Source organism: Strongylocentrotus purpuratus, unplaced genomic scaffold, assembly GCF_000002235.5.
Source record: "Strongylocentrotus purpuratus isolate Spur 01 unplaced genomic scaffold, Spur_5.0 spur5_scaffold_3, whole genome shotgun sequence".
Classification (NCBI taxonomy): Eukaryota; Metazoa; Echinodermata; class Echinoidea; order Camarodonta; family Strongylocentrotidae; genus Strongylocentrotus; species Strongylocentrotus purpuratus.
The window spans coordinates 24,666,196-24,682,297 of record NW_022145609.1 but is presented as its reverse complement, the minus strand read 5'-3'; the positions used below and the strand labels follow the sequence as shown (position 1 = coordinate 24,682,297).

Below are 16,102 nucleotides of genomic sequence, written 5' to 3'. Positions count from 1 at the left end.
AAATAAAACAACAAAAACAATAAAATACATAAGTTAAAAAAAACAAAGAAATTATCAAAACAATAGATAACATAAGGATTAACCCTGGTTTTTCAATTTTTTGTGTTGTATTATTATTCCAAATGGTCTAACAAATATATGTAGTGAGAAAGAATGCTTAAATATGAATAATGTCTGATTTATGAGCAAACATGTGAATTTTACAAAAACTTGAAATTACTATAGTATTCTATACACTTCACTTGACATGTATGCACATTTTCGCGGCGATCGGTCGTTTCACGGCCCTCCCCCCCCCCCCCCCGGGCTTTTCAGTTTCAAAATAGCCCGGGCTAAATAGGGTTAAACTGTGGGTTATTTACTCATTGACTCGTTCTTCGATAACTTCCAATACTATCAAGTGAGTGATCTCACTCATTTAATGTGTATAGGATCTAGAGTCGGAGAAAATTATCCACGAATCTGAGTACGACGGCCACGTGCGTGAGCTCGCGCAGGCTAGCGCCAAGCAATGCAATATACATGCAATATACTGCAATGCAGAAGAATAGACTCCATGATTATAATCTATGGCTGACGTGGGAAGAGCAAAGACGTAAGTAAGAGTTTGTTTCGTTTATATTTGAATACCCGTAATTTGTTTGATGTTTGCGTTTTTAGGGGAAAAAAGACGTACTTCTAATTGTTAAGTGAGCACTTATTCTAACACTGCTCCGTTTACTATAAGTTAATGAAGTCTCATTTATTTGTTTTTTCTTCCATTTTTTGTTTTGTTCCACTCGAGTATTTTTGTGTGATCAACATAAGGTACCGTTGCTAAAATCTAAAATATATAAGCTAACCCACTTATACAGGGAGATAAGCTTATTTCCATGTATAAGTGGGTTAAACAAGATTCACAATCATGAGTATGTTGAAGAATACTCATGAAGAATACTCACTTGTGTGTCATTATAGTGTCAATTGTAAAAACTCACTTATCTGCATTACAACGGGAACTAACATGGTGAGTACCAAGAGAAAAAAACTAAATTGGATGAGTAAATTTTACTCATTTATTGTGTCATTATACTGTCAGTACATTAACACTTGTTTATTTGTAAACTTACACCATTTTTTATGTGCGGTCTCCTTGATGAAATACATCATAAGTATCACCATGACGCCATTGCCCGTAAAACGATGATACCATCGTTTTAGACGAAAAGAACGACATACGTACTCTGACATACTCTTCACCCTAACGCTAACTCTAATATTTGTGAAAGTGACAGGTGGAGAGGGGCGGGGGCGGGCTTGGGTTTACAATGTAAAGTAGAAAAATACACACTGTCTATATAAACAAAGGCGAGCCCCCCCCCCCCCCCCCTTCCCCACTCCCGCCTCGAAGCACCCAGAGCACTGAAACCACACCTCAGCTAAGTGCTTTGGGGGAAATCCCGGAATCTATCTTAACTACACGTCCGCCTCTTAGTTAATTCTTTCTCATGAGGGAAAAGTGAGAGATAGAGCGAGAGAGAGAGAGAGAGAGAGAAAGATACAGTTTGCGTGTAAGTGGGTGTGTGTGTATTCACGTGTGTATGTGTGTACGTGCACTTGTAATGACCGTCAATCGGGGAGGTTCATATGAATACACAACTTCCAACTGTGGAGACACAGCAAACCGTGGAGCTCCACAGTTGCAGAATCATTAAAACGAGATTTAAATCAGCTTTGGGACATCTCAGTAGTACCCCATCAACGTTCGGCTGCGATTTAACTCCATCCCCGGTTTCCCACTTTGGAGTCATAGCTTGCAGCCTGAATATGTGTATTATTTTCCGATCTCAAGAATAATATCAAGTGAAGAGCGCCAGCATGAGGATACACACTGCACAGTCTGTATCTTATTAGATGCAGCGCATGCGCAGTGCTGGTGCAGTGCACCTTGCGACGTGCCTGTTAACGTATATGGACATGTCATGGCGGGATTAGTACAGCCACAACTGGCAAAAGTAAGTAGAACTTGTCTAGATCTAGAAAGTTTACTTTCATTTTTAATCCAGTCTAGGCCCATTAATATTCTATCAACTTTTTAAAGAATTCCTTAGGCCTATAGATCTAGTTCTATTCATGATATTGGGTACAAAAAACTCATACATAGATCTAGATCTAGATCTAAGTCTAATCTAGATCTAAGTAAGATGTATTGTAGATCTAGATTCTAGGCCTAACGTTAGGCCTAGACCTAGACTAGTACTACTAGTCTAGGCTACTAGTAGTAGATCTAGGTCTAGTATAAGTTCTTCATAGGCCTAACTTTAGAGTTAAACTAAAGGAATATCTAGTAACGTTAGATTTGAAGGTCTATTTCACATCAGCCAGATTTAGCCTAAATGTGTGCATGGGAAATGTGGAGCCATAGGTCTAGGCCTATCTGTAAATAACTCACATGGGTCAGATGTGTATAAATGTGTGCATGGGAAATGTGGAGCCATAATAATCTGGGTCAGATGTGTATAAATGTGTGCACGGGAAATGTGGAGCCATAACTAGATATAGATCTACATGGGCAATATGTGTTTAAATGTGTGCATGGGAAATGTGGAGCCATATATATATATATATTACACATGGGCCAGATGTGTATAAATGTGTGCATGGGAAATGTGGAGCCATATATATATATATATATATATTACACATGGGCCAGATATGTATAAATGTGTGCATGGAAAATGTGGAGCCATGTTTAACTGAACTATTTAAGGTGGATTGAAGATTTATAAATGTGTGCATGGGAACTGTGGAGCCATTATACATGGGCCAGATTTGTATAAATGTGTGCATTGGAAATGTGGAGCCATATCTATATATTTTATACATAGGCCAGATGTGTATAAATGTGTGCATGGGAAATGTGGAGCCATATATATATAGGTCTATATTACACATGGGCCAGATGTGTATAAATGTGTGCATGGGAAATGTGGAGCCATATATATATATAAATATATATATATTACACATGGGCCAGATGTGTATAAATGTGTGCATGGGAAATGTGGAGCCATATATATATATATATATATATATAATGGGCCAGACGTGTATAAATGTGTGCATGGGAAATGTGGAGCCATATCTATATATATATATATATATATTACACATGACCCAGATATGTATAAATGTGTGCATGGAAAATGTGGAGCCATGTTTAACTGAACTATTTAAGGTGGATTGAAGACTTATAAATGTGTGCATGGGAACTGTGGAGCCATTATACATGGGCCAGATTTGTATAACTGTGTGCATGGGAAATGTGGCGCCATATATATATATATATATATATAATGGGCCAGACGTGTATAAATGTGTGCATGGGAAATGTGGAGCCATATCTATATATATATTACACATGACCCAGATATGTATAAATGTGTGCATGGAAAATGTGGAACCATGTTTATCTGAACTATTTAAGGTGGATTGAAGATGTATAAATGTGTGCATGGGAAATGTGGAGCCATATATATATTACACATGGGCCAGATGTTTAAATGTGTGCATGGGAAATGTGGAGCCACATAAATATATTACACATGGGCCAGATGTGTATAAATGTGTGCATGGGAAATGTGGAGCCATATATATATATTACACATGGGCCAGATGTGTATAAATGTGTGCATGGGAAATGTGGAGCCATATATATATATATATATTACACATAGGCCAGATGTGTATAAATGTGTGCATTTGAAATGTGGAGCCATATATATATATATATATATATATTATACATGGGCCAGATTTGTATAAATGTGTGCATGGGAAATGTGGAGCCATATCTATATATATTATACATTGGCCAGATGTGTATAAATGTGTGCATGGAAAATGTGGAGCCATATATATATATATTACAAATGGGCCAGATGTGTATAAATGTGTGCATGGGAAATGTGGAGCCATATCTATATATATATTACACATGACCTAGATATGTATAAATGTGTGCATGGAAAATGTGGAGCCATATATATATTACACATGGGCCAGATGTATAAATGTGTGCATGGGAAATGTGGAGCCACATAAATATATTACACATGGGCCAGATGTGTATAAATGTGTGCATGGGAAATGTGGAGCCATATATATATATTACACATGGGCCAGATGTGTATAAATGTGTGCATGGGAAATGTGGAGCCATATATATATATTACACATGGGCCAGATGTGTATAAATGTGTGCATGGAAAATGTGGAGCCATATATATATATTACGAATGGGCCAGATGTGTATAAATGTGTGCATGGGAAATGTGGAACCATATATATATATTACACATGGGCCAGATGTGTATAAATGTGTGCATGGGAAATGTGGAGCCATATATATATTACACATGGACCAGATGTATAAATGTGTGCATGGGAAATGTGGAGCCATATATATATTACACATGGGCCAGATGTGTATAAATGTGTGCATGGGAAATGTGGAGCCATATATATATATTACACATGGGCCAGATGTGTATAAATGTGTGCATGGGAAATGTGGAGCCATATATATATATATATATTACACATAGGCCAGATGTGTATAAATGTGTGCATTTGAAATGTGGAGCCATATATATATATATATATATATATTATACATGGGCCAGATTTGTATAAATGTGTGCATGGGAAATGTGGAGCCATATCTATATATATTATACATGGGCCAGATGTGTATAAATGTGTGCATGGAAAATGTGGAGCCATATATATATATTACAAATGGGCCAGATGTGTATAAATGTGTGCATGGGAAATGTGGAGCCATATCTATATATATATTACACATGACCCAGATATGTATAAATTTATGCATGGGAAATGTGGAGCCATATATATTACACATGGGCCAGATGTCTATACATTTGTGCATGGGAAATGTGGAGCCATTTATATATTACATATGGGCCAGATGTGTATAAATGGGTGCATGGGAAATGTGGAGCCATGTTTATCTCAACTACTTAAGGTGGATTGAAGATGTATAAATGTGTGCATGGGAAATGTGGAGCCATATCTATATATATTACACATCAGCCAGATATGTATAAATGTGTGCATGGGAAATGTGGAGCCACATTTATTATTGCATATGGGCTAGATATGTATAAATGTGTGCATAGGAAATGTGGAGCAATCTATATCTATTGCAAATAAGTCAAATATGATAAGATGTGTGCATGGGAAATGTGGAGCCATGTATTTACATGACCCCCTTGATGTACATCATAATGGATGTGTTTCATAATACCTCATGATTTTAACAAATAATATAATAAAATTGAGCATGGATATGAGTAGCAATATTTTGGCAAATTCCAGTATGATAAGGGGGAGGATGGGGGGGGGGGTGTAATATTTAGATATTTTCTTCCAGCTTGCTCACAGCTGTGTTTCTGCATAATATTACTAATATTTACTTGACTTGTTTCAGAATCGGATTCTCAGAAGTCAAACCAGACAGACAGTTCCAGATATTTTTAGTGAAGTTGATCCTGAAGGATTTACAGTGAAACAGCTGCCTGACAAAGGTGAGTGAGGTTACATACATGTACATGTAGATTGTATTAATAGTGAAAATTCACTGTAGCATAGATATCTAACATTAATATGCTCAATAAAATATTGATTCAGAGCTAGACTATGCAAGGAACGCCTGGTATGGTTCTTTGATCACACCTCATCGCCTATTGTCTGAAAATCACCAGCTCTTCTCAGAGTAACTTTGATACCCTTCGCAGTTAAACAGGTCAACTTCTTTAGTAAAATCTATACCCTTTCTGTATATTTCATTAATTTCATGCAGTAGAATATTTGATATGCTTTCCCTCATATTTTTCTGTTTTTATAATCTTAATTCAACACTTAATTGCGTGAAGCAGTCTTCAGTGGCAAAGTGTTGAAAATAGAATCAATTACCACTACTGCATTTTCGTCTACAAAATACTCAATAATCTAGCCCCTTATTTAGAATCTTTTGGTCATAATCGTCCAGTTTACTTTGTTACTTGTCATTCTTCCTTAAATCCCTTATTTATCCTGAAACCAAAGACTGAATTTAAAAAACGTTCTTTTTCTTTCACTGCTCCAAGCATCTATAACAATCTACCGACTCATATTCGCACGGCAACTTCACTCCAAATGTTAAAAAACCAAATTAAGTCACTCCCTCTATCACTTTAATGCATGCACTGGTACCTAATGTTATATCATGACTTTTACCATAAGTTAGTTTTGTTTGTTTGTCTGTTTGCAGTTGTGTAGTCTATTTTTACGGCATGTGTATTTTTTAAAATATTTTTTTGGTCATTTTTCTTTGTATCAATAATATCTTAAATATTTAATATTTAAGGCCTTTTGTTCATTTTGATCTAGTTTTTATTTTTTTAAAGCTTTTTTTTAAATGTTTTCTACAATGTATTCTATTTTTTTGTAAATATTTGTATGTACAGGGCTCTTTTGTAAAGCAGGAGGTATTAAACTTGATTTGGTTAAGTGTTTAAAGGTTAGACCTTGAAATGAATTTTAATGCCTCCTCATGGGGTTGAATGTCAAAAAGTTTTTAGAAAATCTAGAGAAAACGTCATGTTCATCATGACATGCATGACACTGTAATTTAATATCTGCAGCATACTAATATTAAATACAGTGTGTTGCTTAAAAGTCTGCTTGATGGCAATGTGACCAAAAAGACACACAAATGTTATTTAAAACTCAACCAATTTTGAAAATAAGTGCCTTCTTACAAGTACGAGTCCGAGTTACTTATCACACCTGAGCATTATCTTAAATGACAGACAAATATACTTGTAACATCATATTCACAATGTTTAAACTCGCATGATTGATCTCATGAAGATTATGTATTTCTTCAATCACAGGTAGAGCAGTCTTTACCACCAAAACGTTTGAAGAGGGAGAATTCCTTTTGTGGTACAGAGGAGATCTGGTAACCAGAGATGTGGGGGAAAGAAGAGATGCAGACTGTGAAACTTGCTTCAGATACTTTTTCACATGGAAAGGGACGAAATGGTGGTAAGTCTACATACTATGACGACTTGATTTATTGAAAAGTATATTTTGTAATGATAGGTGTTGAAAACAAACCTAAGGCTATATGCTTATGACGTAGTCGTAAACATGTGGGTTGACAGGGCAACATATTTTCTACCAGTGGTTTTTGTTTTTTCCCTAGAGAAAGATCGAAAGCTAGTCATGTCTGTCAAATTCTATTCCGTGCTTTTGAATAAACCCGTGGACTGACCACATACAGTACACATACAGTTTTCTGCAGAAAGTATCAATACGGCAAGGACAGCATAGAACAAATATGCAACTTATATTCTTCTCTATCTATTCAAACCTGTTTTAGCTATCATACAAAAAACACAATCTTACCAATGACAATTATTCTACCTTGTCAGTCCAACAGATCATATTCCATTTTGGAGAGCATAAAATGAGAATATAAAACAATATTTGGTACAAATATTGGATATAAAAGAAAGGTGCATTACACTGAAAAGTCCATGTTTTTTTTTTGTACACTCCACATTTCATCTTACAGATGAAACAGATTCGGAAATTTCTATGCAACTTGCACCACCTCCCTCTCCCTCCAGTGAAGTTTTAAATGATGAAACAGATTCGGAAATTTCTACGCAGCTTGCACCACCTCCCTCTCCCTCCAGTGAAGTTTTAAATGATGCTGGTTCATCAGTTCCCTGCAATATGTCATCGGAAGACTCTTTTTCTACTCCCCCTTTCTTCTACACCTCATCTTCACTTCAGTCTGATATTACTTCATCTGTTCATTCATTACTTCCCCTAACACCTCCCCGCACCCCCCAATCAACCCCTCACACAACCCCTCCCTCAACCCCTCGCCTAACCCCTCTCCCAACCCCTCTCCCAACCCCTCCCTCAACCCCTCTCCTAACCCCTCGCTCATCAACTCCTCATTCAACTTCTTCATCTGCTTTGTCTCCTCCTCTCCCTTCCCATCCTCCTAATTCATTTCTTTCAATGTCTGTTGTCCAGCGTCATCCTCGCATTGTAGCTGGATTTCTCATTTCGCTACTCCTGCTTGTTGTCTTTATACATCTTCTGCTTTTAATTTCTGTTATCCTTCTTTGTTAAATGTTCATCATTCATTTTGTAATTTCCCAAATTTCCTCTTCTTTATAATCTGGGAAGATGATCTGAGATGGGCCAACATATGTCAAATGGTAAGATTTATTGAAAAATCATTTGAAAACTTGAGAACAAAAATCATACAGTTGGTAAACATAATCTTCATTGAGGATGTAGTTTTCAATGCACAATTCAAACCCTGCATTGGATTTCCTGCTTTCTTTGCTCATTCTAAAATAATATAACACTGCATACATGTTTGGTCCGTTTGATATGAATTCAGGTTTGTGCTAGTAGCCACTTTTTATATTGTATTCTTTATTTGCTTTTTGGAGCTACGTTCCACTTTTAAAGATTAGATAGATTATTTTCTTCTTTCCCCCCTCATTCTACACGTCTGTTCTTGTTTATCATAATGCTTTTTTTCCTTTTTCCCATGCTATTTTTTAATCTTTCCTCATCTCTCCCTCCCTTCTTCTCCTTGGACTCATCTTTCTTCTCCGCATGTTCCTTCTCCCCTGCCGAAGCCTTCTTCCATCTCTCCCACCCGGTGTAAACATCTTGTGGATAGATATGTCCGAAATTGTACATTTTCCCTTTAGTCTGTTGCCTCTCCTTGCCCTTTCCCCAATTTGGTCGCTTCTCTCTCTTTTTTGTTATTTTTGTTATACCATGTAATGTCTTTGGCTCTCGTATTTCAGAGGGTCTTGAGAGGATATATTTTGTTCGCAATGCTGTTGCCCGTGGCTTGTAGGGCGTGTCGTTATTCGACCTTTGTGTTTTTTTTTGTTTTGTTTTTGTTATTTGTATTTATATTGAAAAAATCTTCCACGGTTAGTTCGTCGTCTTTTTTCGCCTCGGTACTCTTGTCTGATGCACGGTGACATTTTGTAGCATTACAATTTTAAGGCAAATGAAAAGTAAACATATGCATGTTTAATGTTCATGATATTGGTTATGATTTCCAATGCCTACATGTAATGTTACCTATTTGTTTCCTATGTTACTTGTATTTCAAATTTCCTCCTAAAATTAACCATGCGTTAACAAAAATCATGACTGTAACGATTCTTCTTTGAGTGATACCCTAGCTACTTGAAAAGTAACAGTTAATCAAATAATATCTGACAACAGAGAAAACCTAAAGTGAAATCACAAATTGTAACCCACATATACTTGTATGTTTCAGTGATTCATTGTAATTTTAAACATTGATGAATCTAATGTTTTCATTTTTTTTCAATTTCATTTCCAGTAGGGATGCATCAGTCGAACCAACTAAACAACAACTGGGACGACTCGTCAACCATGGTTGGAGGGGTGAAGTCAACAGCAGAATGAAGATTAGAGAGAACCCTCACAATGAACCAGAACTGGTTCTCTTCTCATTGAAGAAAATCAAAGAAGGTGAAGAAGTGTTATATGATTATGGGGTGGGAGATAATTTTGTATTCCCAAGTCCTACTCAATTACACAGTGGAGTCCAAGATGAAAAACCTGAAATTCTGCAAAATTCTGCAAACCTCCCACCAGACCCAGAAAAAGTTTGTTCACCATTCTCCGAGCCTGCCACACAAGAACTACTGGAACCAGATGGAAACTTTTCACAGTCCAATGTTCGAGCTGATGATGATGAAACATCTGAAGATCGATGCAGAAACCCCCCTAATAACGAAACAAATTGGGAACCATCCCCTAAGCCTGCCACACAAGCTTTAATGGAATCAGATGGTAAGATTTCACAGTTCAGTGTTTCAGCTGATAATGATGACACATGTGATGATCCATGCCGGAACCCCTCTAATAACCAAGAACATTGGGAACCATCCCCTGAGCCTGCCACACAAGCGTTAATGGAATCAGATGGAAAGCTCTCCCAGTTTGATGTTCCAGTTGATAATGATGACACATGTGATGATCCATGCATAAACCCCCCTAATAACCAAGTGCATTGGGAATCATTTACTGAGCTTGCCACACAACCTTTAATAGAACCAGATGGAAACCGTCCACTCTCCAATGTTCTAACTGATGATGCTGAAACATCTGATGATCTATGCAGAAACCCCCCTAATAACGAAACAAATTGGGAACCATCCCCTGAGCCTGCCACACAAGCTTTAATGGAATCAGATGGAAAGATTTCACAGTTTAATGTTTCAGCTGATAATGATGACACATGTGATGATCCATGCATAAACCCACCTAATAACCAAGTGCATTGGGAACCATTTACTGAGCTTGCCACACAACCTTTAATGGAACCAGATGGAAACCTTTCACTGTCCAATTTTCTTGCTGATAATGATGACACATCTGATGATCTATGCAGAAACCCCCCTAATAACCGAGAGCACTGGGAACCATTCCCTGAGCCTGCCACACCAGCATTGATGGTACCAGATGGAACCCTTTCACAAAATATTTTTTCAAGTGATAATGAGGACATATTATCTGACCATAATGATGATAGTGATGATGATCCAGACTATGTCTGTGATTCTCAAGGAGATTCTGACTCTTCAGGGAAGACTTCATTAAATAATTCTCAAGCATCATTGCCTAAGGCTAAATGTACATCAATAAATGGCATCACTCGATCACTGAAATCTCTGTCATCAGATCAGTCATTGGAGGCATCATCAAGATATGGAGGCATTGATGCTGACCATGAGGGGATAACTGTGATGAAGACCAACAATCAAGGAGGGCGAAAATATGACAAGGTAGCTTATTGCATGATGTGTGAGAAGCCCCACAAAAAACTTCCTGATCACCTGCGGTCACAACATTCCAATGAAATAAAGGTGGCTCAATACATGGCAGCAACGAATCGAAAAGAAAAGGATAAGCTATTGACATTGATAAGAAATAAAGGAAATCACATGCACAACTACAGGGTCTTCGAAAAGGGTCATGGAGAGCTTGTGGTCGTATATAGACCTTCTTGTGAAGCAAAGCCCCGTGATTATCAGCCTTGCAAAGATTGTTTGGGATGGTTTGCGAAAGCCGAATTGTGGAAACACCGCTGCATTTTGAAGCAAGAAGAGCCGGCTAAGGAGCAAAAGAAAAAACGAAGAAGACTATTAGCACAAGGTCGACTCTTGCTTCCACCAGTGCCCTGCACATCAAGAGATTCTATAACACACAAAGTACTGAGTGGTCTCAGCGATGATGAAATCAAGGCCTGCATTCTAAATGATCAGTTGATTCTAGAATTGGCCAAGGTGTACTCTAAGAAATTGGGCCATGACGAAGAACAGCACAACCACATCAGATGCAAGTTACGAGAACTAGGAAGACTTGTACTTCAGTTCAGACGTTGCAGCTGCAATGGCAAGGCAAGTCTGACTTCCCTGATATCACCAAATGGTTTTATGACTGTCTTGAGTGCTGTCAAGAAAGTGGCAGGCTTTGATGAGGAGAACCACTTGTTCAATACACCAAGTCTAGCACTTAAGCTGGGACATACCTTAAGAAAGGCTGCCTTTGTGCTCCTGAGTAAGGCTTTGATGGACAGAGATGGGGATGACATGCAGAAACTTGTAGAAAAGTTCATCAAGCTGCTGGACACTTGTTGGGGATCTGAAATCTCTACTCATGCTCTACGAACTTTGTACCAGAGGAAACGAAACCAGCCCAAACTCCTACCCCTAACGAGTGATGTTGTGGCTTTGTCAAGACACCTAGAGGTACAGGCTGAACTTTGTGTAGACAAACTGTCATCTGGGACCACAATCGAAAACCATAGCACATGGAGAGAACTCAACAAGACCATGCTGGCTCATCTCATTGTGTTTAATAGGAGGAGACAAGGGGAAATCAGCAAGATGACTCTTGATGACTACAATAAAATCAAGAAAGGTGAATCTCATATGGTGGAAGGACAACTAGAGATGCTGAAAGACTGGGAAAAAAATCTTGTAAAGTTTCTCTGGAGAGTTGAGGTAGTAGGAAAACGTGGCAGGACAGTGCCGATCCTTGTGACAGACTCCATGAAATCATGTGTAGACACCCTTGTATCCCACAGGGAGGAAGCAGGTGTAAACCCAAGCAACAAATACCTGTTCGCCGTAGCCAATAGTGACACTACATCTCATGTTCGAGGGTCAGATGCTCTCCGTGAGCTGTCAGAAGCATGTGGAGCACAAAATCCTTCAACACTTCGATCCACAAAATTACGGAAGCATGTAGCTACCATGTCACAACTAATGAGCTTGAGGGACCATGAGATGGACGCCTTAGCAAACTTCATGGGCCACGATATTAGGATACATAGGGAGTATTATAGACTGCCAGATGCTGCTATGCAGGTGGCCAAAATATCAAAGATCCTGTTCGCCATGGAGGGAAAAGCTGGGAACCCGGTCCAGCTGATTGGCACTGCAAAAAGTCTGGATGAGCTTCAAATCAAGTTAGATGAAGGTAAATTTGTGATGAGGGTAGAATTATACAGTGGGGATCTCAATCCAAACCCTAATGAGATGAGAAACATCATGGCGAGGGATGAGTGGGATGAATAACAAACCATGTAGCATGTACTCATTTTAAGAATCAAGTATTTCTGATTTCCACTCAACTTGACAATTATCAAATACAAAATATGTAAATTGATAAACATGCTGCAACATTATTGAATTAATGAAAAGTGTTGTTTATAAATGAACCATGCAGTTAAATATTCCTCACTATATTGTTCACTTGTTTGTTTCAATTTATTTAGATTAGGGGTAATTAAGGCATTTGTTTGACTCGATCCACATATGTAGCATATACCTGGTGCCAATTCTACCATGTTGTATTTAGAAATAGTTGATTATATTCTTTTGTTTTAAATTACAAGTATGTTTTCTTTGCAGTTGACCCAGATTTTCTTTTTGGTGAATATTATTGATTATTATTTTATGTACAGAGATCGACACTGGAGAACAGGGACCTGAATCATGTGATGACAATTGTGACAGCGATGTTGATTCTGGTGATCATGATGTCGAACGTCAGCTACCTGGATGCTCCCAAAAAGGTATGACTTTAAGTCCAATGAGAGCATCTAAAAAAATCCTTTTTGCAAACCTAAATGTTAATTTTGCCTATTGTACCGCACTCTCAATCATCCTCAAAAGCCAAAGTGAAACCAAACTTTTTCCTGTTGAAATCACCACGTACCAATATTTGTGCATTTTGAATTGTTACAAATTATAGCACAATTATAATTGTAATGTAGCCTCACAAAAAAAGGCTGTTGCCAATGACGGAGAAAATCTATTAGTGAATTTAATTGGTCTCTATATCTAAACTTCTCTAAACTAAAAAAAAATTGTGTACATACAATAATATAGACTCAGAAAGTATTATGTGATCGTGGCCCTTTTGTTCTAGACTGGGAGTCAGGGGTTGTCAAGGTAATACAAAATGTACTTTTTTTCATGCACACAGCAATCACTACAATATACTAGGAAATGGATGAAAATGGAGGCAGCCAGGAGCCCCTCCCAAATAAACCCAAAACTGAGCTAGATTAGCAAAATAAATGACCAATAGAAACCGGGTAGAATATGTGAAACATAACCCCATCTGTCATGACACTGTCAGATAATTTAAAGACTTGTTTGTGCCCGACTCCCCTAAACGGTAGATGCCCATAATTTCACGAAATATGAGCTTTACAAAATTATATGATGGCTTTCTTCCCGCAAAAAAAAATCGTTTAAGTGTATTCCTCCCAGGATCACACTCTATTCTGCATCACTGCAAAAGAGGATTTAAATATTCTTCCTCTCCTTCCATCCTCATAACAGTAATGCACTCTTCAAGTTCATGGGTCAGAGACTCAGAGAAACAGTATGTGATACTGCATTTATTATTCTGCATAGTATAATTGCAACATTTTTTTGTTATTGTCTTTCATTAGGTACCAAAAGGCAAAGGCAAACGCAACATGTACTGGAAGAGGTTGATGAACAGCCAATAAGGAAGAAACGAAAGACAGCATGGAGCGATGCGGAAAAGTCGGCTGTCCAGAGACGTTTAGGAGCCTTTATGACTGTTCATTCTAAGCTACCTGGCAAGAGAGCGATAGACGAATGCTTGAAAGCTGAAGCTGTGCTGAAACACAGAACGTGGGTCAACATCAAAGACTACGTAAGAAACTCGAAGGTTACCAAAAGCAGAAAAACACAGCCTTGGTAAAAACATTCCCTTTAATATCAAATCACCATGCATTTTTATATTGAATACACACATGCTTTTGTTTTGAGTCACCAAACTGCTGAAAATGCTCATAAATTACAAGGCATGTTCTTGTTATTACAGTCTAAAATGTGTATTCTTTTATATTTGGTTTCTCCATGTATTCATAAAATGTTTACCCACTCTACTGGCAAAGGATTTGTTATTTTGAGGTTTTATTATCATTTTTGTAGGCATCCGGCAATTTGTAATTGTGTTAGGGTCTTAGTGGACCTATGCTTGGCCACTCCCAGATATCAATGACAGGGAGCATATCGTTTAGGCAACATGTACTGATTACAATGAGAATTTTGCAGCATGAGTTGGAAATATCCTATTTGAACAAGAAAAAAAACCCATAGATTTTTTAACGAAATAAATCAGTGGAAGTTGTAATCAAACAGTCAAGTATTTGCATTTACATACCATAATGGCAGCATAAGAAGGCAGTAGGGGAATTGACTAGTGTAATGCTTGTACATTTGTGACACAATTAAAACTTAAACAACATTTATTATGAGAACACGTTCAGTATAGTGTATTAATATCATCATCAAGGGAGAGTGCCCTTACTATGTGTAAAGGGTGCCCCTTTTCATTTTGGACAGAACTTGTGTTGTTTCTGATATTATTATGGGGTTGTACTAAACACTCGGGTCGCGGCGCGCTGAAAAACACTCGGGTCACGGCTCGTTTGGCCATCTTTTTTTAAGTGTCTTCAAATCGGCTTTTTAATATAAGGGGGAAATCTTATTTCAAATTAGCGACTGTTTTTACACTCGGGTCGCGGCTCGCTGGGCCATTTTTTCAATGATGTCTTCAAAGGGGATGCGTGGGGAAATTTACTTTAAAAACGAAGTTATAAGTTGTGATTGTTTTTTGTTCAATGATAGACAAATAAGAAGATTATAATTAAGGCTGACATCGGGAAAGACAAATATACTAGGTGGGTAAAGTGGATTTTAGATAAAGTGTAATAGTACATAGGTATATGATCTATTAATATGATAGAAACAAGGAAGAATGGATACAGTGAGAAGATGAATTGTCGGAAATTAAGAACTACCAAGAGAGGAATACAAAAACAAAGAATGAAAGAATGAAATGAATATTTCCATCATTCCTTGTAATATCCTATCAAGTTTTATTCCTCGCTTTATTTTCATATTTGTCAGTCTTTAAAAAATATTCTTTCTAAATTTTATTCTACCCCTTTATTTCTCATCTTTTTTCTATCATGTAAATCTTTATTTCCTCCACTCTTTTCTTTATATCTTTATCACTGTTAAATTTGACCAATGAATTCTTTCAATTCCCTTTTTATTAAATATTTGTTTTCTTTCATTCTTTGTTTATGTAATCCTCTCTTGTTAGTTCTTAATTTCCCACAATTCATCTTCTCACTCTATCCATTATTCCTTGTTTCTATCAAATATACAGTTCATTTCCCTTGTAGTATTACACTTTCTCTAAAATCCACTTTAATCACCTAGTATTTTGTCTTTCCCAATGCCAGCCTTAATTCTAATCTTCTTATTTGTCTATCATTAAAAAAATAATAATCACAACTTCCAACTTCTTTTTTAAGAAAATTTCCCTACGCATCCCCTTTGAAGACATCATTGAATAAATGGCCCAGCGAGCCGCGACCTGAGTGTAAAAACAGTCACTAATTTGAAATAAT

At 37.3% G+C, this 16,102-nt stretch overlaps 1 protein-coding gene across 1 annotated transcript; it reads left to right on the top strand.

Annotated features, from left to right (window-relative positions):
* The first annotated feature begins 1,594 nt into the window (after positions 1–1,594).
* Positions 1,595–14,402, top strand: LOC115928539. Its single transcript, XM_030995838.1, has 6 exons — positions 1,595–1,994; positions 5,492–5,588; positions 6,939–7,092; positions 9,446–12,615; positions 13,103–13,213; positions 14,102–14,402. The coding sequence occupies exons 1-6, from the start codon at positions 1,962–1,964 to the stop codon at positions 14,377–14,379; spliced, it is 3,843 nt and encodes a 1,280-aa protein (XP_030851698.1). The 5' UTR covers positions 1,595–1,961; the 3' UTR covers positions 14,380–14,402.
* Positions 14,403–16,102: the final 1,700 nt, after the last annotated feature.

What these genes read in the sequence shown, in the direction of transcription:
- LOC115928539 (XM_030995838.1), top strand. Translation starts at nt 1,962, where the DNA reads ATGGCGGGATTAGTACAGCCACAACTGGCAAAA. An exon ending in TGGAAAGGGACGAAATGGTG is followed by an intron (nt 7,093 to 9,445) that starts GTAAGTCTACAT and finishes TTTCATTTCCAG; the next exon opens with TAGGGATGCATCAGTCGAAC. An exon ending in TCAAATCAAGTTAGATGAAG is followed by an intron (nt 12,616 to 13,102) that starts GTAAATTTGTGA and finishes TTTTATGTACAG; the next exon opens with AGATCGACACTGGAGAACAG.